The sequence below is a fragment of the Synchiropus splendidus genome, chromosome 4, assembly GCF_027744825.2.
Source record: "Synchiropus splendidus isolate RoL2022-P1 chromosome 4, RoL_Sspl_1.0, whole genome shotgun sequence".
NCBI lineage: Eukaryota > Metazoa > Chordata > Actinopteri > Syngnathiformes > Callionymidae > Synchiropus > Synchiropus splendidus.
Genome location: NC_071337.1, coordinates 33,063,660 through 33,089,757, shown reverse-complemented (window position 1 = coordinate 33,089,757; position 26,098 = coordinate 33,063,660). Strand labels below are relative to the sequence as shown.

The 26,098-nt window shown below is 40.9% G+C and overlaps 1 protein-coding gene across 1 annotated transcript in view; it reads left to right on the top strand.

Moving 5' to 3' along the window:
• thsd7aa (thrombospondin, type I, domain containing 7Aa) overlaps positions 1–26,098 on the top strand; it is a 68,110-nt gene continuing 42,012 nt past the window's right edge. Inside the window, exons 1-5 of the mRNA XM_053862109.1 lie at positions 1–324; positions 12,380–13,505; positions 15,476–15,724; positions 21,873–22,054; positions 24,571–24,726. Coding sequence (XP_053718084.1) covers positions 201–324; positions 12,380–13,505; positions 15,476–15,724; positions 21,873–22,054; positions 24,571–24,726 — 1,837 coding nt within the window. The 5' untranslated portion in view covers positions 1–200. The remainder of the gene's footprint in view (positions 325–12,379; positions 13,506–15,475; positions 15,725–21,872; positions 22,055–24,570; positions 24,727–26,098) is intronic.

The window sequence follows — 26,098 nt, the reverse complement described above, 5'->3', positions numbered from 1 at the left end:
CAGAAGCAGGATCCATTGTTCCCTATTCTGCTGTGCCACAAGTCAGAGTGAAAGAAGAAGACTTCAAACCAAGCAACAGCCTTCTCTAATTGCAGCGAGTGTGCATTGGGGAAGATCCACCAAGGATAATCTCTGCAGTGGTTTATTCTGAAATCATTAGCGACGACTTGCTCTGGCAGTAAGTGGTGTCTAGCCGTGTCATGGGGACACTGGTGATCTTCAGAGGGCAGTCCATCTGGGGGTTAGCGCTGCTCTCTATCTCCATCGGGATACTGGACGCAAAGACAGCTGTGGAGAGGAAAGCTCTTTATATCTGGCAAACAGGTAGGAACACCTGAGTACCATGTGGTAACAATTAAGTGGAGAGTAGCTGTTGATGTACTGGTGTTTGCGCGGTCAGGAAGGGAAGTGGAAGATTTCAATACTCAATCAGACATGGTTCCTGTGTGGTGAGATGATGAGCTCTGCAATAACAAGGTGCAAACCTCCATGTCGCTTGAGGCTGTACATGGCAGCACCTCAGTGTACTATTTTATATGCGAGTCCTTTCTCACGGATTTGTTGTGACCAAGATTGGCGCACATTGCCTGGTTTGATAAAAGCTGCATCTTATTTTTTGGTGTGAAAACAAACATGAGGTTGGAGTCGGGGGTGGGGATGTTGTCTTGTTTGATGTGCTGCATGAGCTTGAAAGAGCTGGATGTTGAGGTGCAAAGGAAGCAACAGCAGTAGCGCATAAGAGCATGGGGATTTTGGGGTGGTGGCTCTGTTAAGAATTCGAGAGGAGCACATGGTCAGAGAAAGCAAATTCTCCCACCTCTGGACCAGGAATACATGAGTAACGATTAGTTAAATCATTGAATGCAATGAATGAGGTCCAATTATCATATTCCCGATGATTTATCAACCATTCAGAGCACAAGTTCATTCAAAAAAACTCTATCTCAAACTACATTATTATTCAAATATGCAGGAAATCTAAATTATTGTAGAAAAAAAGTACATGTTGCCATAGAAACACCATTAGTTGTATGAATGAAGAACTGTTGGAACAGTGACACTACTCAGGGGGTATGTACTTAGATGTTTGTTTACCAACTGTTAATAGTTGCATGCCCTTTTGTACAGCCTCAGGCACCTGCCACTCTGTCAGAGCAGCGAACGAGATTAGCATCATGGTAGAGACACCAGATTGCCTGTACAGTGATAACCTAAATACACAGCAGAATTGTTCATATTTGTCTCTCATGTAACAATTGCATGTAATCTAAATGCATCTAGCTCGGTCATAACAGAGGTGCACTGATTGTGATGGCATGGCATGTGCAAAGTGCATTTTATTAAAATGTGGGAAATGCATGTTGTTTGCATTGGTTGATAAGTCTTTTAGTGAAGCAAGTGCTTTGCACAAGGATCATATCACCTTCAAAGCCTGAACAATCTCTTTCATTGTTCCTTTCAAAACAAGTGTAAGTTTGCTCTTGTACAGTACGAGTACTTCCTGGTCTTGGTATGTATCTATCTGTATTTAAAAGGTTTATTGGACCTCGTACTTCTGCATCACCCCATGTCACAGATGGTCCTTCACCCTTGAGCCTCTCTTTGTTCCTATACCCACAGACTGCTGCTATTTCCTCAGTCTCCCTATAACCAAGCTGGTAGGCAGTGTCATGGGGTGATTAACCAGAAAGGCCTTTTGTTCTCACAAATCCAGCCTTTCAATTCACACATCACTGAATTCTATACTTTTTGACTCTGAATCCCACAGCGGATACATGCTAAAATACTGTAGTTGTGTTGCAAACCAAAACCATTGTGTCAATCCCACATCTGTCTCACTCCCCAAAAGTTGTGCCCTTACAACAATGCAAAGTGCTCGTTGGAAATGACACAAAAACAACACTCTCACTGAACAATGACATACTCATTTTTAACTTTGTTTTATTTGTTTGTTTTCTAAAACCTGAAGCAAAAGATAACTAGCATGTGATTAAAAGCAATACAGATTACCCTGTGGTGGAGTTTATGAACCATATAGCAGGTGGACACATGCCTGGAGGAAAAAAAAAAAAAAAGGAAAACTCTTCTCCCTTGTCACATGGGAGGGTCATCAGTCCAGGTACTGGTTGTTGGACTACAGAGTTCCAACTTTCTGTGAGCCGTCTTTGTTTGTTGCTAGACGAAAACTATGTGAAAACTAATGTAAACTATATTGCTTTTGGTGGATTCTTGTGGATTTTGACTGAGCTCTTTTTTGAGACCAGCCAGAAGGAAAACTAAAGAAACTAAAGAAAAAAATTATAACATTCACAAAAAGTTTTTAGTTTCACAAATGAGTTTATTTCTTTCTTTCTTTTGCACAAGACATTGTAAGCAATTAGACCAACACATTCTCCCTTTCAAGGCATCGAATAGCAAGAATGATGGTGTTTTTGAGGTGTAGGGAACAATCCTGAGGACCTACTACAACTCTGAGGTGGCATCAGCCAGTCTCAATGCAGAAGTCAGCTGGGCAGGCTGTATTACTGACAGGAGAGACTGGCCAGACTAGTTAAGACTCAGTGCTGTAGGACAGAGACTAGAGGAATGAGTCCAAGCTTCAATCCATGATGGCCAACTTGTCACTTCTCCTCTAGGACACTCTGATGCCACTGGGCAGCACCTTCAGTGGCAGAGTGATCCAATCTCACTGCACGAAGAAGCAACTTTGTCGTTCCTTCCTTCCCAGTATGTCTGATTGCACAATAGTAAACTGTGCTTAGGCTCTTCATTATCATTATCAACAGAGGTAATAACTTTTAAAAGGTTGTTTATGAAGACAGAACTGTAATGGTGTATATTGGAAAAGTTCCAAAATTTGACAGAGCAAAAGAAGATTTTGATTTATATTTGAAGACTTCAAATGTGCTGGGTCCAACGGAGTACAGACTTCTAAGTAATTTGATTGCACCACAAAAATTGATGGATGTGGACAATGAAGACCTCACAAAAGCTCTGTCACTGCATCTCAGGCCAAAGCCAATTCTGAATGCAGAACGCTTCTGATTTTATAAATGACAGCAACTACTAGATGAAACTGAATAAGTCTGAATATATCCTGGCACTAAAGAAATTGGCAAGCACTTGCGAGTTTGGGCAATTTCTGAATGATGCCCTGAGAGTCCAGTTTGTTTGTGGCCTAATGGGGGAACACTATTACAAAAGACTACTATCAGGAAAAAGACCTCAACTTTACAAAGGCTTGTGATATTGCACTCACTCTAGAGTTGGCCTAAAGGGACACAAGAGCATGGAGAGAGCATACTGAAAAGCCAAAATGTTTAGCCACGGATGTGGAAAAGTTGGACGTTTGAAAAGAGTCTGCAAGAAAATAAAACAGAGTGACAAGGTGCAAATGGTGACAGCAATTGAAAACATGGACCAGTATAGCAATGATGATGCACTGGATCTGTTTACAGTCTACACTGGACAAGGGAAGGAAAATGACATTTTTATCGACATGGCTTTATCAGGAAAAGTAGTGCGCATGCAAGTGGATTCTGTTTCCTTCATTCCAGAGTCCCTCTATGGGGAGTAACTGAAGAACTGCCCATTGAAGCTTGTAGCCGTCCACCTGTCATCATACACAGGGGACACCATACCAGTGGTGGGTAAGATTCTGGTGACTGTGAAGTATGGGGAACAAGAATGGGAGCTGCCACTTTTGGTGGGTAAAGGCTGTAAACCACCAGTAATGGGAAGGAATTGGTTGCGAAAGATGAAGCTGAATGGGAGAAAGATCGTAAGTTTACAGAGAAAAAAATCCACTGTCGGTCAAGGACATGCTGGAAAAGCATATGGTGATGTTCATAGATGGATATGGAAAGATGAAAGACTTCAGAGCAAAGATTAGAGTGCAGAGCGATTTCTCAAGTGGAAAGGGGTGATTTGGCTGCACCGATTGTTGTCGTACCAAAGCAGGGCAAAGCTCTGAGACTGTGTGGTGACTACAAAGTGAATAGATACATACTGCCTAAGGAATATCCCCAACCAAATGCTGAAAACTTGTTTGCAAGTCTGGCTGGAGGAACACATTTCAGTAAGATAGACCTGTCATTCGTTTATCAACAGTTGCAGCTTGATCCAGAATCAGAGCAATATATCACGATAAACATGCAGAAAGGCCTCTTCAGATACCACCGTCTCGCCTATGGTGTTTCAACAGCTACATCAGTGTTTCAACACACAATGGACCAGATTCTTCATGGGATGGAAAATGTTGTCGGTTTCATGTCATCATTTTGGTCTCAGCACCAAAAACAGAAAAACACTTGGAAATACCAGATGAAGTCATGGAAAGACCGGGAAAACTGGGAATAAGAATCAAGCAATCAAAGTGTGCATTCTTGCAAGAGTCAGTAGAGTATCTTGGGTACAGAATCGATGCACAGGGACTTCACCCAACGGCAAACAATGTGGAAAAGGATTGCTTAATTATTACGGCAAGTTTGTGGCAAATCTGTCAACATTACTACTTCCACTTCACCAGCTGTTACAAGCAGGCACACCATGGAAATGGTCTCAACAATGTGAAGATGCATTCAAGGCTTGCAAACAGCAACTCCTGAACAGTAAGTGTCTTGCACACTATGATCCAGAAAAACCACTTACGGTTGCGTGTGATGCCAGTCCATACGGTGTCTGCGCTGTAATTTCAAAATGGATAGAAGTCCTGCCTACACAGCTCACAATTGCAGAGAAGACTGCAAATGTTCTCAGGAACCTTTTTGCATTATATGGACTGCCTAAAGGAGCTTTTGTCTGACAATGGCCCTCCTTTTTCGTCAACAGAGTTTGTTCGGTTTCTTAAAATGAAGTTGCATGTTCGCACACCACCCTACTATTCTGCATGTAATGGAGCAGCAGAACAAGACGTGCAGACGTTCAAGAATGAATGGAAGCACAATCAGTGTCACCCCTTCATCGACTTGCTCCTTGCAACTTGTTCCTGATCATATATAGGAACACGCCTCACACAGTCAGTGAGCACACCCCAGCTGAATTGTTCTTGAAGATACAACCACGCACTCGCCTGTCATTACTAAGGCTAACATGTCAGAAGTGGTGGTCAAACATCAGCTGCAACAGAAGACGGCTCATGACGAGCAGGCAAAACCTCTTTTTTAGACATCCTAAGACACTGTGGATTGCAGGGGAAGTTTAACAACATAGAGGTCCTACGACCTATGATGTGCGAATAGGTCAAATCAAGGTGCATGTGGATCACCTTCGTGCTTCTAATGCTGTTATGATTCTAAGCAGAATGGATGACTGTGCTTTCCCGGATTACTCAGCGAGCTCTGAGGAACAAACAGAAGTCACACAGACAGAAGATGCAGCTGCTCATCCATGTCAAGAAACTCAACCGGAGCGACGTAAGCCACATAGGCAGAGAACCGCACTAAACAGACTGAATCTCTAAGTGTTCATGTAGAGAGATTGAGTAATACATTTAGCAAATAAGTTAAGTAAAAAAAAAGGTATATGGTCTTCACTGATTATCAATAATATCTAGCTATCTAGCTCTAACTGAGGTTATTGAGATTATAATCTATGGGGGGGGGCGGTGTAGTAGTTCGTTAGTATGATCGCTACATAATGTTAGCACCTTACGGTACCCGTATGGATCACTGAGTGGGATCTTGCGCATGTGCAGGTGAAGCGTTCCAAGAGATACGAGACTTCTAAAAATACCTTAAAAATTTAATTTAATTTAATTTAATTTAATTCATGGTCGTGGTCAATGATCATGTTTTTATTTTGTAATTGCTTTGTTGCCGGTGCAAGAACAATATATATATATATATATATATATATATATATATATATATATATATATATATATATATATATATATATATATATATATATGTATATGTACATATATATATACATATATATATGTATATGTATATATACATATATATATATATATATATATATATATGTATGTTCTGCCTGTTGATCAATCACTCGTCTGTATCACAATTTTGAAGTGACAAGCGAAGGAGTGCAGCCGCGCTATTTAGAGCTCTTGTAAGATGAAGCGAGGCACGATTCGAACGCATGTGTGTACAGTATGTAGATTAGATCAATGCGTCGTGTAATATGTATGGGCTTTTCTGTTTATTATTCTGTAGTTTCCACAGTGCTAACAGACAGAAAAAGCACTAGTATTGAAATTCACCGTCTGTCGCAATTATTACAAGAGGCCGCTACAGGGCCGAGTTTCATTTTAAGACAAATATTTTCAAGACATTAAAAGAGCTTTAGTTTAAATAACATTACATAAAAACTTGAATATAACCACCATTGTGATTTATTGTGCTATTGTCAAAATTGATGCAAAATATAGAATATTTTGTTGTTTAAATGTATGTATGGGTCCATCATTTGATTCAGTAATATACCAAATTCAAATTCAAATATTGTGGCAAATATTCTTGTACCATTAAACTGCGACTATAACCACTAATTGCAATTAATTAATCACAAATTCACTATTTAATTAGTTTTTTTTTAATGGAATCCCACCCCAATACATACACTTGAAGAAATCTAGCTCCAACTGAAACCGAAAATTACAACGTAGAAATTATGACAGTGCATTGAGTACATTTTACAACACCAAAAAGTTGGGTTTTTTTCAGTGCACTGGCTTCCTGCTGAATATTTTATGTGCAAACTATGACAATAACGACATTACATTACAATTTTATGTCGTACTACCTTTGTTAATTCCCTTTGGGTGCCACATGTATCATCTATTCGAAAAAAAAATACTATAAAAGTCTGTCAACCAGTGTTCGATTGTTTTATTTAATTCTTACATAGCATTCTGTTGTATTTAAAGCTGTACGGTACATTTTTGAAGAAATAGCATACATCTTTAACCACACATGAAAAAAGGTTATTTGGCCGGCACATCATTTGTTTCTCTTCTTTTTATGCTGCAATTCAAACTCTATAGTTGGTCTGGTGACGGCTCTCACAGATGTAGTTGAGATCAATATCACTTTCATAGTTTGTCATATGCTTGTCAGAAGTAATTTGGTTGTTTTGTTGGGGTGATTTTATTGTTTGTCTCCCTGGTGGTCCTAGTGTTTCTATGATTCCCTTTGCTCTTTTTTGTATTCTTACAGCTAATTCCTGGGACAGAATTCAGACTTTAGTTCTCTCATTCCCTTACTTGTTTTTTAATTAGCCTTTGGTGTTTCTCAACCTCAGTCTTCTGCTAACTCATTGTTCCAAGTGCACCAAGTGCTACTCTCCCTCTCGTAATCTGACTTCTGTGTAGGGATGTCCCAATACCATTTTTTTACTGACTGAGCATGAGTACTGACACCTGAGTACTTGCTGACTCCTTATGACTACAGTGAAATTGGCCAGTGTCGGAGCACTAAGTGATACTGGTATCGGTATCAGGACATCTCTACTTTTATGTAATAATTTCAGTTTTCTCACATGAGTCAAAAGATATTGCTGTCATCAAGTCCCTTAGTTGACTCGGTCCCTCGCTGCTCCCATTCGTCTGACATGAGGAGATATCCTGGTGATAGCCAAACCAGACAATCATAGCCCCCCTGTTCCACAATGATCGCCACCAGACTTATTCTCATTCATTTTATTTATTCATATATTTTATTTTATTTGACCAAGCAATAGTCTAAATGTTACTTAATATATTTTCTTACTTTCACTGCTGCAGTTTGTGAACATAATCTGCCATAAGGTGACCTGTTTCCTTGAGTTGAGCTGCTGTTTGGTGAAAAGTGGCTCACCACTGTTTCTTGAATTTGCCTCAGACGTTTTTTTTTTTTTTTTTTTTTTTTTTTTCTGGAGCGGAACTCTCTCAGTGGCCCACACCTAGTGTGCATGAATTTTGGCCCCACATGAGCACACAGAGATCATACGTGTAGTGGATGATTGCAGTGATGTGCTGATGAGGCTTCATGAAATGCCGTCCTTATTTTCAGAGCCCATCAGATGGCACAATCTGCTCTAAAATCTTTGGATTTAAACAAGCTTTGCAATGAAATCTCATATCGTTTTAAACCAGCAGGCCCACCTATTTCACCACCTGTTTCAGGTGTCGTAGGGAATCACAACGAGCAGATCAGGTTTTGATTTTTCCCTCGCCCAACTACGCCCTTCATCTTAATGTTTACCGTGGTTGAAGCGTCACAACCCTCAAATTAACTGGGCGGAGTTCCTAATGTCACAACAATTGCCACCGCACTGCCATCAACTCAGACATGTGTGCTGTCCAGCAATGTATGTTTTAGGCCAGTATGATATTCACATCCCATGTTATTGAGGAAAAACCATCTTTTGCAACCCATAATGCATTGTAGCAAAACATACCTTATCCCTCTCTCATGGAATGGTGTGATCCCTGTTTACTCTACCAACTAAGAGGCAGAGTAGGAGCCTACTGGCCCAAATGAATTTGTACTACAAAAAACACCCAGATTGTGTTTTTTTGTCTTGTGCAATCAAAACATGACCAGCAGTGTCTTTCCACTATCTCTTGAAATTTCATTCATCTTGATTTAGTTCATTGGTACTGTATGTGCCCTGTCGTCTTTGTCATGGCTGCTCAGTCATCAGACCCAGTTGCTGAACTGTTAGAGTCTCGGGAGAGCGAGAGTAAGTTTAATAATGATTTATTACGAGAATACTATAAACAATAGACGAACTGGAACGATGAACCAAAAGACTGGTGGAGCAAAGGAGACAAACACGAAAGGAAATGGGTAAAACCTGGAAACAGAAAACAGGCGAATTAAAACTCAAGCCTGACAAGGGGGACAACAAAAATGCCCTTGCAATTAACACATGAGGCCCAAATAACAACAAGAGCTCGGTGGTGGAATAAAATACACACACGAGGAATAACTATAACGCGAGAAAACAAAAGGAACACTCACAAGAGCAGTGAGAAACAGTAAACAAGCTACAAACTACAAACTAAGGAGGCGGCAGAAAGAAAGTCAAGCATGCCCAGAATTTAGGAATAATTACAGTAGTACAAGAGAGCAGAGTCACGAAAGAGAGTTTACCGTAGGAACGCAAAGCAATTTTTTAATGTATCATTTTTGGCGGTTCCACTTTGCTGTCATTCACCTTCACCAGGAGTCTGGCAGGACAACGGACATGTGAGTAGATGTGTTTAATGTGTAGTGTTTTCCTGCAGCATATCCTGACTCAGTGGGATGAGCGTAGATGAAGGTCGGCAGTTTGGGTTGGTGCTCTTCACGTCCTATATATTTCTTATGACATCTGAAGCGAAATAGCGAAGATACATTTTTAAAGGCGATGAATGGAGAATGAAGGTAATGTAATCTAATCTATACACCATCATTTGACACAATAGTCACTTGAAGATGCTCACTATGTGACGCCATGGGAGAGAGAATAGTTTGAACAGTGATATTGTTCAAAGCATGGGCATAATGCCATTGCTCCTGCTAATGCAGCTCTCCATTCCTCCATTCTTGTCATATCGGAAGCACTGGTACAAACTTCAATAGCTGTTGCCATTAGGGAGAAAGGAAGTTGATTCTCATTTGGCCTCTATAAATGCATGTGATTATGGAATGTGATCTTTAAAATATGCATTTAATTAAGCATGACAAATGAAATGGCCAAGCTCACTTTTCTTTAGCTTTGATTTTCAAAACTACACTTTTCCTTGAAACTTTACAAGGTTTATTATTTTGCAACATTGTTCCGTTGTAAATAAATGACTTCAAATACAATTCCACGGTGGTTAATGCAGGGAATTCTGCAAAAGTTACCAGGTTAAAAAATGGATAAATAATAATAATAATAATAATAATAAATCGGAAATATGACAATGAGTAATATGAGTTCTGCGTTGTCTGACATGCAGTTGCCCCCATAAACACCCTTGCTACGACATTTGTGCTGAGTTAAACTCACTGGCACACTTGCGCTCTGATTAGCTGTGGGAACATGCGGGAGATTTGGCTAAGTACTGTAAAGAGCTTTACACCAACTTGTTTCCTCCTCTTCTTGTCACTCACAATTAGCTACATTGAACTGTGTGTGTGTGTGCGCGCTCTTGTACTTCTATTTTTTTGAGAACCTGTATGAGTTTTCAATCAACAGAGTGAGGACATTTTTGCAAAGTGAGGACATTTTGGCCGGTCATGCTTCATTTTGTGGGTTAAAACTCCAAAATACCATGGTTATTATTATTGGCTTTTAGTTTGGTTAAGTGTGAAAGTTAAGTTTAGCCATTTGTTTTAGATGCTTAGGTTTAGAGGGAGATGCTGAGAATAGGGTTATGTCAATATATGTCAATGACAGTCTTCACTAAGATAAGAAGACAAACGTGCGTGTGTGCATTTAGGTTTGTGACATACCTATATTGTCAGTTTTCTTCTTTTTGCTTATCGGTATGGTGTGTTCTGACAACTTCCCTCAGATACAGTGCTGCAAAGAATTTGATGAAGATGACCAAACCCTGTCCAGTCAAGGCAAATTGAGTTATTTTGCCATTGGTATGACCTCAACGAAATATACAGAAAATTACAATTACATTATAAAAATTGCATTATAACCAATATTACTTCATACATGTCAGAGATAGAAAGGAGCAGAGTGAAAGTTGGCTTCCATTTTTGCTCCAAAATTCCCACATTTCACTATTTTTCTGAACATTGCAGTAGGTTTATGTAGTTCAACAAAAAAATTAAACAGAAATTGATTTGTTTGATGTTTTGATTTACTAATTTCCCTCAATCTTAAAAAAGTTCACCAGTAATATCATTCTATATCAATTAGTGCATGTATTTTTTTTTCAATTGAAAAGTAAAAAAAAATAAAAATAAAAATAAACCCTTTGAGTCTGTCAGTACTTCTGTCTAATCAAAGTCATGTAGACGTAGTCAAATGCCCGCCTGATGAGCTGTGGGTGCAGGTAGGATTCTTGGTCACTGCGATGAGCTGGCCCCTGTGTTCACGGACATCTTCAATGAGTCCTTGGAGTTCTGTCATGTTTCAGCCTGCTTTAAATCCAACACTATTGTTCCTGTCCCAAAGAAACCCAGAATCACAGGACTGAATGACTACAGACCAGTGACACTGACGTCGGTGGTCATGAAGGCCTTTGAGCGCCTGGAGTCCACCTGAAGTCTATCACTGCTCCCCTGATGGACTCAACGCAGTTTGCCAACAGAGCCAACAGATATGTAGATGACGCAGTTAACCAGGCCCTTCCCCCCTCCCCAGGAACCTATGCGAGGATCCTGTTCGTGGACTTCAGCTCTGGTTTCAATACGATTCTCCCAGATCTGCTTGAAGCTTTGGTTGACTCCCTCTGCAGGTGGATTACTGACATCCTGACTGGCCGAAGCCTGTCTGTGCGGCTGGTGACGACTGTCTCGGACACTCGCACCCTCAACAGCAGGTCTCCTCAGGGATGTGAACTCTCTCCATGGCTCTTCTCCCTGTATAGAACCACCAGTCCGTTGAGCTAATCAAAATGACATCACCATCATTGGGCTCATCTCAGATGGAGATGACTCTGCTTACAGGAGAGAGGTGGACCGGCCAGTGTCCCGGTGCGGCCACAACAACCTGGAGCTGAACACTGAACATCCAGAAGTAGAGGTGATTGTAGACTTCAGGAGAGTCACAGTTCTTCCATCCCCCATCATGACGGCTGAGTCGCCCATTTTTATTGTGGACTCCTGCTTCCTGGGAACCACCATCACCAAGGACCTCAAATGGGAACCGACCATCAGTTCCCTCATCAAGAAGGCCCAACTGCCGACTAAGATGCATTGCTTCTATCCTCACCTTCTCTATCACCATTTGGTGCAGTGCCACCTCCAGGGACAAGTGCAGAGTACAGCACATTGTGCATTCTGCTGAAAAGGTGATCGGTGGCAGTCTTCATGACCTGTATGTCTCCAGGACCCAGAGACGTGCAGGTCGGATTAGAGCCGACCCTTCTCACCCTGGTCGTGGACTGTTTGTCCCTCTTCCCTCCCTCTTACCTGGTAGGAGGCAACAGTGAATCCACAAGAGAACCTCCTATCACAAAAACAGCTTTTTCCTTTCAGCTGTCAGACTGCTGAATTGAACAGCCCTTGTTGTTTGTGGTTTATTTATTTATTAGTTACTTCTAAAAAAAATTTCATGTTTATTTATTAATTCATTATTTATTTATTTATTTTATTGCACAATTTACCAAAGAACTTTCCTAGTTGATGGAGTCCTCACTGACCCTGGCAATTAAGCTGATTCTGATGAAGTATTGAGGCTTAGTATAACTAACCTTTTCTTCTTTTTTTCTCTGTCTATGCAGGTCCATGGGGTCGATGCATGGGGAGTGAGTGTGGCCCTGGAGGGAGCCAAAGCAGGGCAGTGTGGTGCGCACACTCTGAAGGATGGACAACTCTGCACACCAACTGTGACCAAACGTCGAGGCCAGACAACCAGCAGAGCTGCTTCAGAGTGTGTGACTGGCACAAAGACCTATATGACTGGCACTTGGGTGCCTGGAACCAATGTGTTCCTGTGTCCATGCAAATTGAGTTGCAAAAAGAATTGCAGCCCTCAACCCAGTGCACTGGAGGTGTGGAAGGTATCCAAACTAGAGAGGTGGGCTGTGTCCAGAGAACAAATGGACAATCTGCAGAGGATGAAATCTGTGAATACTTTGAGCCTAAACCTCGTCTAGAGCAGGCCTGTCTCATACCCTGTCCACAGGACTGTGTGGTGTCCCTGTTCAGTCCATGGAATTCTTGCTCTAAAACCTGTGGTATTGGCCTGCAGAATCGAATACGCTTCGTTTTAACCCCACCACTTTTTGGTGGTACTGCATGTCCAAATCTGACTGAGTTCCGAACTTGCCAACCAGGACCGTGTGAGGAAGTTGAGAATCACTATAGCCTCAAAGTTGGACCTTGGGGCCCATGCTCTCTGCCACAGCAGCGGAAAGCCAGACAAGCAGACAAACCTGTTACTGAGAATGACAAATTGTTGGTCAGTAAGAAACCTTCACAAGAGGAGGACAAGTTGATTACAGAAGAAGAAGAATTGTCAAAATGGGCTAAAATACCCATGAAAGTCAGTAAAAAACTATTGAAGAGAGGAAAAAAAGAGAACAGAAAAGCAGAAAAGCCTGCAAGACCAAATCAAAATATGGGCAGAGAAGGTAAAAAGTCAGTCAGGCCAATGCAAGATGAAGACCATTCAAAACAGAAAAGAGCTAAGAATGTGGATAAATGGGTAACAACAAAGACTAAAGAACGTATGAGGATGACTAAGAAGACAAAGAAAGTTAATTTGGAGAAACCGGAGATCCTCAAGAAAAACCGAACAACCAACCGCCTAAACCGCATAGGGGGAAAGTCCTGGGAACTGCAAGTTGGATACCAGACTAGGGAAGTGTCCTGTGTGCACAAGAATGGAAATGTAGAAGCTCTCAGGTGAGAAGCAATTATGTATGTACCTATCCAGAATGACCTGACCTGTTGGCACTTTCTCTAAGTTGGTGGAACCTCTTAGGTCTCCCCGTCCACATATGTTATGATTACATTTTTGGCTTTCAGCACGATGGTACTTTAAAATGTCTACATACAATCTACATCTACATACACATTTTGAGACTCAGACCGCATAATCTTGTAGCGATACAACATTGGGTGAATGGGTGGGGAGGGTACACTCCAAAGGCAGCCTTCATCTTCGCATGTTGACGCATAAGTATTTCATTTGAAGCACTTGTTCTTCCCGCAGCATATGCCGACACAGTGGTTGACGTGTAGAAAAAGATGGAGGTTAGGGTTAGGTAAGTCATGGGATGGCACTCCTTTCATTCAGCAACAATGTGTGTCAATTAGACATAAATACATTATTTTCATATTCCCTCAGATGACAGGTTTCAGCTTGAACTGTCAAAAAACCTAGACTCAGACTCTCTAGCTCTCTGTTAAACACTCCCTTGGACTATGTAACTAACAAAAGAATGGCAATGCGATCTCAGCAGCGAGCTGAGTTCCTTTGTTTACATCATGGCAGAAGAATGGGATGAAAGAGCAAGATCCCGGGCAAGAGTCGATATAGGAGATGCATTTATAGCCTGGTAATAACTGAGCACTACGAAAGGCTTTTTTTCTGATCCTGAAACACATGTTTCTACTCAAATTGTAAGTCAATTTTGTGTTCACTACTGTCTCTGTTGTGTTACTAAATAATTTTTAAGGGAAACAAATACCTGTATGTATATGCTTGAGCTTGTATATGAGTGTAGTATATATGTTTGCAGCGAAACAGATGAACAGGTGCTAGATATACTTTGTGCATGGCGAAAATAGCGAAACAACAGGAATGACTTGTTCATGTTCTAACACAATTATCGATGTCTGATGTTTGTCGTATTGCACTGTCAAAGCGTACTCGTAATTGTGTTAGTCATGTTAGTGACTATATTGTCATTAGCAGTGTTTCTGGTCCATCTGGTCTGGACAAGTATAACATGCTATATCTCATGTTCTACCTCTGTTCTGCAGACCTGCTTCGAGCTTGCAAAAGCAAATATTCTTAAACATTGAGGTTTTAACGTTAACTGCTATTTAAAAGCCCTCAAACAGCTGCGTGTATCAGTCACAGTGACTTTCTGACAGGACCGTCACCAAGGAGGGGTTGTTATACATAGCAACTGCTTCGACCCTGGTGGACGCAGTGGGCAAATCAATACACATGCATATCCGTCAACATGCAATGCTGAAAGGGGCCATTGTCGTCAGTGTAGGACGTCCACTATATATTGTGTGTATAATGCCTTGTGAGTGAGGATAGGTTGACAGTTACAAGTAGGAGTTCAGATTGATCTGTGACTCATCAGACTGATACATATTTAAATTTTTTCATTCATCACGCCATACATCAAGTATGAAAAAATGATGTTAATTCCATTTCATTTTCTGACTATAAAAGCATTCTTTTCAAAGTAGGGAAAAGTGCTGTTGTGACATTGTTTATACTTAAAATATTCATTATGGATGACAACCACCCCACTTCCCCTGCCATTAAGTCGAGGTGATGGAGCTCCATGAAGTAAACTGGGCGAATCTTTGCATACCTACTTTTTTTCGCCCCACTCTGACGAATGGAAAAATGGTGCTTCCTGCTAAAATGAGAAAAGAAAACTAATGTGGTTCTTGAATGCACTAAATGAAGACATGAATAGGATAGGCGTGATTTGGGGGATGCATTGTTCAGGCAGCAGTGAGCTCCACTTGTGTGTCAGATTGTCTGTAAGTCCTTAAGGTTGTGTTGTTAAAGTTGAATCTCAATTGTTGATTACTGTCCCATGCTCTTCAAAAGTACACTGCAATCACATTTGTGAAAATGAGTGATTTAATGGACCTTATTGTTTGCCCAACCCTCTCCCCAGCCGGTGCATCGAAGATCTCCTGCCATCGACTGTACAGGCCTGTGTCATGACCAAAAACTGTGAAGTCACTCAGTGGTCAGAATGGTCAGCTTGTTCGAAGGAGTGCTATGATCCCAGTGGGCCCAAAGGGGAACGGTATCGTACTCGCAAAGTGAGGCAGTACCCCATCGGAGGAGGAGCAGAATGTCCAGTACTGGAAGAGAAGGTGTCCTGCAACCCTGAAGCGGACTCAGTGTCTCCTTGCATTGTGTAAGTAAGCATCAAAATGACGCTATTTATGAACTTAATCTGTGACTACGTGGTATGGCATAACGTGGTCTTCCTCTGCCGCTTATCCGGGGTAAGGGAGCAAGGAAGCCCAAACTTCCCAATCCGCACAAACCTCCTCCAGCTCTATGATATGAATAATTGAATAGTTGAATGAATAGTATGTTAATGGTTCTGTAAGGATATGGTAATCACTAGTTTTGTCATTTTTTTGATTATCTTTTTGTTTTCAAGAATACTACATTCCATATAGTCATACAACATTTGTTTCCTCCATTGAACCATTATACTTGTAAGTATATATATATATACTTACAAGTATATATATATATATATATATATACAAATATATTTATAGCGTTTATAACAGAGATGGGAATTTACAATTTGCATGATTTGCATTGAGGAATGGAAAATGTGTGAAATTTAAAAATTAAAAAGGTAGAAATAAAATTGTCTTTGAATTGGATAGATTCCTTACATATTTCTTCAACTGAATCATAATGTAATATAGTCACAATATGTATATCAAGATTCCTAACTCGTCATTGAAGTCATTTTACACCATTGAGGGCGCTGGATATCAAAGAACTTGAAGCAACTTTTACAAATATTTATCCTCTCTCAAAACTGATAAGGCTCATAAATCTGTATTCTGTGACTACTTGTCATGGAACAGTGAGCTCGGGTGGATCAGGCTAAAATGTACAAGGAACAGGTTTCTTTCACTGACTACACTCTTAATTTCTTCACCTGACTAGTGTGTTATCTCTGAAACCTGCACAGCAAAGGTTCTCTCTCTCTCTCTCTCCTGTGCATAGCTCCGCTGCACCTATTGGCTCAGTGCATACGCACATTTTGACCAACCATGAGCCACTTTCAGAGAAATCAGCTCTTCTACATCAACCAGCACTGGCACGTGAATGAGCAGTCAAATTGACTTCCAATTCCTACATTGTTTTTTCTCTGCATTGATTGGAAAGAACACACAAAAAAAAATACCAGTTTTGTGCAGCTACAGCTCACACACTCCCAACCCACAGAAAACCACTCCGCATATATATAAAAATAACTAAATACACCATGCTGTAACAAACAACTTGTACAAAATTTAAATAACTCATACAAAATATAAATATAAAAATATAAATACAAGTGCATAGATTGAAATAATATCCCATACCTGTATTGATTGGAAAGAACACAATACCATCACCTGCAAAAAAGAATGATCCACTATCCACCCCGGTGACCACGACAGCTGCAGCCAACTTGATGCACATGCACACAACTCACTAAAAACACTCACAACTCAGCACACACGAACCTCGCCGACACGCCCAAACAACACCCGCAATGATGCTACACATCAACAAATCCACATTTTCACAACATTCATGCTCCGTGACACAGATACGCACACTCAATTCCCAACCCACAGCACACACTGAGGTGAAGATGGAGATGAACAAAAACCAGATAGAACTTTCCACCTGCTACAAGTGCATGTGTGACAAGTTCTCCATCCGTTGTTTGAGCTAGCCGATGATGATCTTTGAGAGGCTCTGAGTTTCTCCTTGTAGCTCAAATCCTTTCCTGGAAGCATACACCTCGTTGCTTGTTTCTTGCCTCCTTTCACCCACGTCAGACCCTTGAATATGATTCTCCTTCAGAACTTTGCGAACCTCTGCATACACTCGTTTTTTCAGAACTGTCATAGGGTCGTGATAATATAGGTTTATTTGGCTTGGTTGCTGTGGTGTTGGTGGAAGTAGTCACAGGACACTTGGAGTCCAGATTCTCTTCTTTATTTTATTTTTTAACTTTCCATGTCTGTTATTTTCTCATTATCTCTCTGGATGCTTCTCTTCTTCTCCTCTTCTCTGTAGCTCAGCTCACTTGCGACATCCACCGGCCACACGCAATATTAATACCAGAACACAACAGTTGCCAGGTGAATCCCTTTCTCTGCCATGCCTCGTGGAATATTATCTCTTTCATTGAAACTCAACAATTTGACAATGATGGCACATGGACATGCCCTATTGGACACTCTCGGCCCACCTCAGCTGTGATTTTTCAAGTTGGCCGCATCTTCCATTAACTCAAAACCCTCGCAGAGCAGGTTCTCCACCAACTATGTCATAATTGACTCTTTCTCTGCACCCTCCAGTACGCCGTATACTGTTATATTGTCCCTCGGAATGGCTCTCCATTTCCACTACCTTCTCTTTGCATGTAGCTTTAGCATCTCTGTTACCACTTCCTTTGTGTTCTGTATCCTCGCCCTCACCTTCACAACCTGCCCATCTGCTTCATCGTGTGTCTTAGTCACCTTCAGTATCTCCTCTTTGAAAGCTTCAAACTGAGTTTCTCTTTCCTGGTGAAACTCTCATCGTTCCTGAAGAATTACTTCCAAGTTGGCCATATTTGCCACTTTAGCCTCTGGCTAGTCATGCCGCTACTGTCATTTGACACTGTTAACAGAGTAAACGCAGAGAAGACAAATTGCCCCTCTTCTCTAGTTTTTACATGTGTTTGATATTTTATCGGTTTGCACACCATACACACTATTGTAATGTTTGTTCACGAAAAGTAGAGAATGAAAGAAAAAAAATAGAGATTGCGTAAAGATATAAAATGAAAAAGATCCCATCAATATCACCACAAGGAACATCTTTAAGACTGAGACTAATGAAAGTTAATTGTTGTAAAGTTGATTTGACTCACCGATGCTACATTTCTCTTACCTCTGATCAATATACACCCAAAGCATTAATCTATGATATAAATAATGTGAATAGCATCTTACAATGTCATCTGGATGCAGTGGATGAAGAGGGGGCAAGTAGGCCTGGGGTAATCTCTTGGTTGAGGATAATCGACCCAACAGCATTACTTTTAACCTTCACCTTCACCTACTTCTACCGCTTATCCGAGTCGGGTCGCGGAGGCAGCATTCGGAGCAGGGAAGCCCAAACTTCCCGATCCGCACAAACCTCCTCCAGCTCTTCCCGGGGAATCCCGAGGCGTTCCCAGGCCAGACCGGAGACATAATCTCTCCAGCGAGTCCTGGGTCTTCCTCGGGCCTCCTCCCGGTAGGACATGCCCGGAACACCTCCCCGGGGAGGCGTCCAGGGGCCATCCGGATCAGATCCCCGAGCCACCTCAACTGGTTCCTCTCGATGTGGGGGAGCAGCGGCTCCACCCCGAGCTCCTCCCGGATGACCGAACTCCTCACCCTATCTCTTAGGGTGCGCCCAGCCACCCTGCGGAGGAAACTCATTTCAGCCGCTTGTATCCATGACCTCATCCTTTCGGTCATTACCCAAAGCTCGTGACCATAGGTGAGGGTGGGAAGATAGATCAATCGGTAACTCGAGAGCTTCGTCTTATGACTGAGCTCCCTCTTCACCATGACGGTCCGATACAGCGACCACATCACTGCTGCCGCTGCACCCCGAGAACAAGACCCCGAGATATTTAAACTCCACCACTTGGGGCAAGAACTCTCCACCGACCTGGAGAGAGCAAACCGGTTATTAACCATGGCCTCAGGAGGTGCTGATTCTCATCCCGGCCGCTTCACACTCTGCACGCTGCAAACCGCCCCAGCGCATGCTGAAGGTCCCGGGCCTCTGCCCATGGAGCCCGGCCGGGCCAAGCCCGAATGAACAACATGGGCTGTTCCTCCTGCAGACCCACCACCCACAGAGGGAGTCATAGGGGTCGGGTGCAAAGAGAACTAGGTGGCAGTTGAGGGCGGGGGACCCGACGACCTGGTTCGTGTGGACATTACTTTTAACCAGTAACATGTAATTACAAGTCTGGGGAGTGATCTGCTGTGTAGCTGCCGAATGTTGTACATGTGGAGGAGATATGAGAAGAGACAAGAGTGGATTTGCTTGATAAAAGCAATGCAACAGTTCCTCGGAGCAAACTCACGGTACTGCTCTGCATTCTACTGCTGCACAGCACTCTGCATGACAGTGCCTCTCATGCCTGGCTTTTAAATCGAGAAGCACTTTCCTTCTCCAGTCTGCTTCTTGATTGGAAGGTGAAACCTTACCCCTCTTGTTCATTGCTCCTCCTCTGTGTGTGCATGTATTGCTCATGCACACGCATATACCTGTTAATTAAGATCATCACTATCCAAAATCATAACATGTTTTGGAGAAAACTATTCATGGTCATTCAATTGCAGTAAAGACAGACATGTCCAAAGAACTGGGAGTATGTATATTCAGAATACTGTCAAATAACTTTCAGTGATTATGTGCTGTCGCAACAAAGTTTGCTCAGTTGCAGAGCCAGGAATCAAACACAAGTCTTGAAGATGAGAACACAGCTTTAACCACACGACCCATGGTGATGAATAACATTTCAGAGCTACATCATGACAGCTCCATGAAGTGGAGTCACTGAGAAATCCTTCAGAATCTTGAACAATGAATGGAATAAGTTAAATGAGTTACATAAGTTAAATAAGTGAGTTAAATAAGTTATTCCGAAACTGAATGAGTGATAAGGCATGAGTGATGATTGAATCTACTGAGTGTTGAAAATGGAGATGAGAGATGAGATCGTGTGAAGCACCAGTTTGAATGTTGATGCTGAATGGTTGTAGTAAACTTGTGGACATACACTAGGTCATGGTTCTTATTTCAACGATCACAAATGAGTCATTCCAGAACAACAACGTCCTTTAATTAAAGTTCAGATTGGTTAACAGTCCTGGTTGAGTTTGGCCATTTGTTTTGGATTGTTAGGTTTAGGGTGAGAGGCAAACAACGTTTGTTACAAAAATGGCAAAGCCAACACAAATTAGGCATAGCCCAAGTCCAAAACAAATAACAATGTAAGCTTCCAACGGAGCAAGCGCAACCAAAATCCAGGGAGTAATCAAAGAGGTCCAAAAACACTGACAATTCACGATCAACTTCCAGCTTCTTCTTAAGACGTGGAGATTCATCAGTGAAATTGATTGCAGCTGTCGATCGTGCTCAACACTGTCAAGAAAGACAAAAACACACAAAGGAGCAGGAAGCGACAAAAATAAGAGCATGGCGGGAGGGGCTATGCCATCATTAACGTCAATCAAGGATTTTTTTGTGCACATTATGGTAATGAGTGACGCACAGTGCTGGACCATCAGGGCCAGAAAGGCTTTCTCTGCTAGCCTAACATAACAAGCAAATTTCATTTTTTCATTTTCAAAATGAGGTGACATTCCAGCGCGTATCACGCTGATCTCTGCCCCTACATTTCCTGAGATATAGGCGAGATAACCAGGCGGAGAAAGTTCGGCACTTCCAATTAAGCGGCTACCACAGACTTAGTGCCTGGTGGGTGCAAATAAATATTTTCTTCACGTTGAATGTTAATGATATGACGCACTGGTGCACTCGTGCAGCCAATTGATTCTACTCTGACATGTTTCTTGTGCCGCTGTCAGAGTCTTTCTGATACAAAACTGAGAATTTCCAAATGAATGTACCACAGGGCTTCCGCCACGTATAAACTAAATATATACATATGAGGAGACGGACTGCTGCTGTTTGGGCACAGATTTACTTCTCGTGATTAAAAAGTGGCGTTTTTGCTCTTTCCAATTCAGTGAGTGACAAAACATTTCCCCCTCTTTCCCAATCAGTTCTTGTTTTTATTTTTGATTTTTTTGGACTTGACTGAAGGCCTATGTCATATGCATTCAATTCAATCTGGTTGGATGATCTTTGAATTTTATTATTATTTTATTATCTTCAGAGATCAGCGCTATAGGGTGAAAGAAGTAATTGACTAAACATGCACAACATTCAAATATCAAACGAGGAGTTCATAAACAAGCAGTATTGATTATTTTTGCCCAAGGGATTCTTCTGCCATGACAAGTTATACTGATTATTATTCGGAGAAAGGACAAATTGGTGCATCTTTTGTTCAGATGCCACATGACGTCACAGACATTAATACCCCCTCTGAGAAATACAGACTGCCTTCATCACATCCACAAAGGTTGAAGACTGTCTTTTTTGGTGTTGACGAGTAGGCAAACGAATTGAAATGGATATTCAGTCTTTTTAATATTCAGCACAACTTCCTCATCATGTTGTCTGCATTTGTGTCTCAGTTACAGCTGGAAAACCACTGAGTGGACAGAGTGCAGAGTGGACATACTGTTGAGCCAGCAGGATCGTCGCCGTGGAAACCAGACTGGTTTGTGTGGAGGTGGAATTCAAACACGGGAGATATTCTGTGTCCAGACCATTGTGGACTTATCATCCATCTTCAGAACTCAACATAGTAAAGAAGGTGATTTCCAACACTTACATTGTCAATATAATATTAACAACAACGACCTACGAGTGAGCCACGACCCTCAGTTATCCTTATGCCAATATTTACATCTAGAGGTCAAAGAGCCTTTTCTGTCAGGGCTCCCCAACACTGGAACAGTCTGCCAGCGGAAGATATATCTGCACCTTTAAAGTGCTGTTCATAACATATTTTATAGGCTTGCATTTATGTTAAATTATCTAGCCTTGTATTTAACTGAGACATTTGTAGACCACATTCTTACATCTTTATCTATGTGCCAGTTTAAACACTCTTGTCTTAGCATGTTTCTGTCTTGATCCTTGTTTATCTGTATGAGAATGAATAAGCGAGGCGCCTCTGTATGTAAACAAACAGTGCAAAACCACAGAAGTTTAAGTTCCTCATGTTGTTCAAATAAATGCTCTGTGAAAAATCTTAAAATAAAATGAGATTCCATCTTCTACATCATATACTACATTATCTCTTATGCCTTTTATATAAGATATTTCAGACTTGCAAACTCGTTTTCACGATGGGATTTTTGCTGTTGACATGATTTCATCTTTTTCTCACTTTCTTCTGTCATTTGGTTGCTTCCAGCTTCCTTTTCTGATGCATCAACAAAAATTATGATAGTGGGGCAAATATTGGATTTAAATAATGTCTTAAGCTTTCAAAATCCAGGTATTTGGCTGACATCAGAAGTGAAAAGAATGTACATCCCAGGCTAAAATTTTACCCTGCGGAACACCACACGTAAATGTATCTGTGGAGAGATGTTCCCTATGCTGACAGAAGATGACGTGTTAGGGCTGATTTTTTTTACCTCTCACGCGAATGAGGGTGGTCTCAGGCATGTATGGTAAGCAGGCAACTTCAGATTGGCGAGAGCTCCTCATGCCCCCAAGTGTCGTTAATTTTCGACAGGAAGTCAGCCCATGAAAAGAGACGTGAAGTATCATATCAAAATAAAATATGATGATAAGGTAGTTCACAATTTGCTGTCAACAAGGGAACACTGTTAATGCAAACCTATAGACAGTACCAGCATCTTAGATATATATCAGCATATGCAGGTGGCAGTGGAGTCATGTTTGTTCAGGGAACATGTAACAACGTAAGATAATGCTGACATTTCAGCAAGAATTAACTATGATCACATATGCCGGCTTGTCGTTAAGATAATCAATGCCTATATTTTTAAAGTACAGTAGTTGTTAGTTGCAGCCCGGCAGTCTGACTTGGATCAGACCAGTGATCAACATATGACTTAAGTCAGTAAGTTCAGTGTTTCACATTGTCATGATGTAAACTACATGCGTGTCATGTATTTTGTGTTTTGTTCATTACAGATTACCGTTCAATAATTTAATACAGGCGAACATATTCCGTGTCTTCTATTTTCCCGACACTTAAAATGTAAAATCTGAATGATCACTGACTGTGAAGACGAGGAGCAAAGAGATTTCACAAAGTTTGTTTTATCATCATTGCTGGGTCTTGTTCCTGGATCTGTTTTTAAAACTAAAAATAGTGTTTTGTGTTCCCTATGCTGACAGAAGATGACGTGTTAGGGCTGATTTTTTTTACCTCTCACGCGAATGAGGGTGGTCTCAGGCATGTATGGTAAGCAGGCAACTTCAGATTGGCGAGAGCTCCTCATGCCCCCAAGTGTCGTTAATTTTCGACAGGAAGTCAGCCCATGAAAAGAGACGTGAAGTATCATATCAAAATAAAATATGATGATAAGGTAGTTCACAATTTGCTGTCAACAAGGGAACACTGTTAATGCAAACCTATAGACAGTACCAGCATCTTAGATATATATCAGCATATGCAGGTGGCAGTGGAGTCATGTTTGTTCAGGGAACATGTGCTGAGAAAATAAATAAATAATAGCAATTAAATAATAATACGTAAATGGCTGTTATGTAATAATAATAATTACTGATTATTGGTGTTAGTACAAGTAACATCCGACTTATGACCTGCTCGACTCACGCCCACCTGTACTTACAACCACAGCCAGCAGATGTCTGGCACCGCAGCACGTAGCAGCCCGGCAATGCGTTTGACAGTTATGGCAGCACAGTATCCCAGCATCTCACTCTCACACAGAAGTACCTATAACCCTCGCGTTGGTTATTTTGAATGGCATTCCACTTACATCCAATCTGACTTATGACTGGTTGGTCGGAACCAATCCCGGTGGTGAGTCGGATGTTACTTGTACTCGGTAGTCCTCAAATGTCAGAACTTTTACTTGTACTTGTCCTTCTAATTCACACTTGGCCCACAAAATAAGTGGCATCGTGACATCCATAATTTTCATCATTTCATGTGTGGTTGCAGTTTTGGGTCTGAATGTCTGAAAAGGTTTATAGAAATGAATAGAGGAATAAAATAACTACCTCAGACATTTCAGATTATTTGATGTTCAGATTGTTTTCTCTCATCACACGTGATTGGATTATTGAAGTTTTATAATTTTTACTTTTTTGTGCTTACAGATTTGCGTCCAGTTGACAGTGGTCTCTGCCTGGGAATCCCACCAAACACCACACAGCTTTGCCATATCAGCTGTCCAATTGATTGTGAAGTGTCTTCCTGGAGTGCATGGGGTCAATGCACTTTTGACAATTGTCAGGACCAGACAGTCAAAAAAGGTAAATAAAGACAAAGATACGGAGGCTCATATATGAAACATGCTTATGCAGAAAAACACAATAATAATATAATAATAGTACTAACAACATACGCAATTTTTTCACAGCAGAGATGGACACACTTCTGACTTCTGACTTGGACTTGTGACCAAAGACTTGAGACTTGATAAAAAATTTGACCTGTAAGCTTCTCTGTTTCACAGCATCCCATGTTTTTTGAAACTTTTGTGTATTTATCTTTATAAATACACAAACAGTTAAAGTACAATGACAAGGTAGACACAACATGTATAAATATTAGCATATACAAATATTAACTCTTTCGTGAATACTTTTTAAATTAATAAAGTTTTAGAATTTAGAATTACATAATTTTACTGATTCATTTTCAGTATGACAAAGTGCAATTTATCTGACAAATAGAAACAATCATATTATAATATTATTTTTTTAGTTTTACAGTCCAAAAGAGTAGCAGTTGCAAAAAGGATGCATTCCTACTGAGACATGTATAGTACATATCGTGGCTTAAGTAAGATAATGCTGACATTTCAGCAAGAATTAACTATGATCACATATGCCGGCTTGTCGTTAAGATAATCAATGCCTATATTTTTAAAGTACAGTAGTTGTTAGTTGCAGCCCGGCAGTCTGACTTGGATCAGACCAGTGATCAACATATGACTTAAGTCAGTAAGTTCAGTGTTTCACATTGTCATGCTACATGCGTGTCATGTATTTTGTGTTTTGTTCATTACAGATTACCGTTCAATAATTTAATACAGGCGAACATATTCCGTGTCTTCTATTTTCCCGACACTTAAAATGTAAAATCTGAATGATCACTGACTGTGAAGACGAGGAGCAAAGAGATTTCACAAAGTTTGTTTTATCATCATTGCTGGGTCTTGTTCCTGGATCTGTTTTTAAAACTAAAAATAGTGTTTTGTATACAAGTAACATTGACTTATGACCTGCTTGGCGTATGTCCACTCATACTGACCACCGCCAGCAGATGCTCATTTTTTAAATTCAATGTCTGGCACTGCAGCACAGCCACACCGCGTACGGCCATTATGGCAGCCAGCCGACATTGCGTACGACAGTTACGGCAGCACAGTATCCCAGCATCTCACTCTATTTTAATTGGCATTCGACTTACAACCAATCTGATGGAACCGATCGCAGTCGTAAGTCGGATATTACGAGTATAGCTTGTATCTACTTATGGCACTGGTACTGTATGTCTGTGCCATCAGAATATTGAATTGTTGATTTATTTATTCATTGTTTTATCAAAATATTTTTTATTGATGTTGAGCTGTCAGTGTTTATACATTCATTATACATATTTTCGTTTTCATTTCAGTCA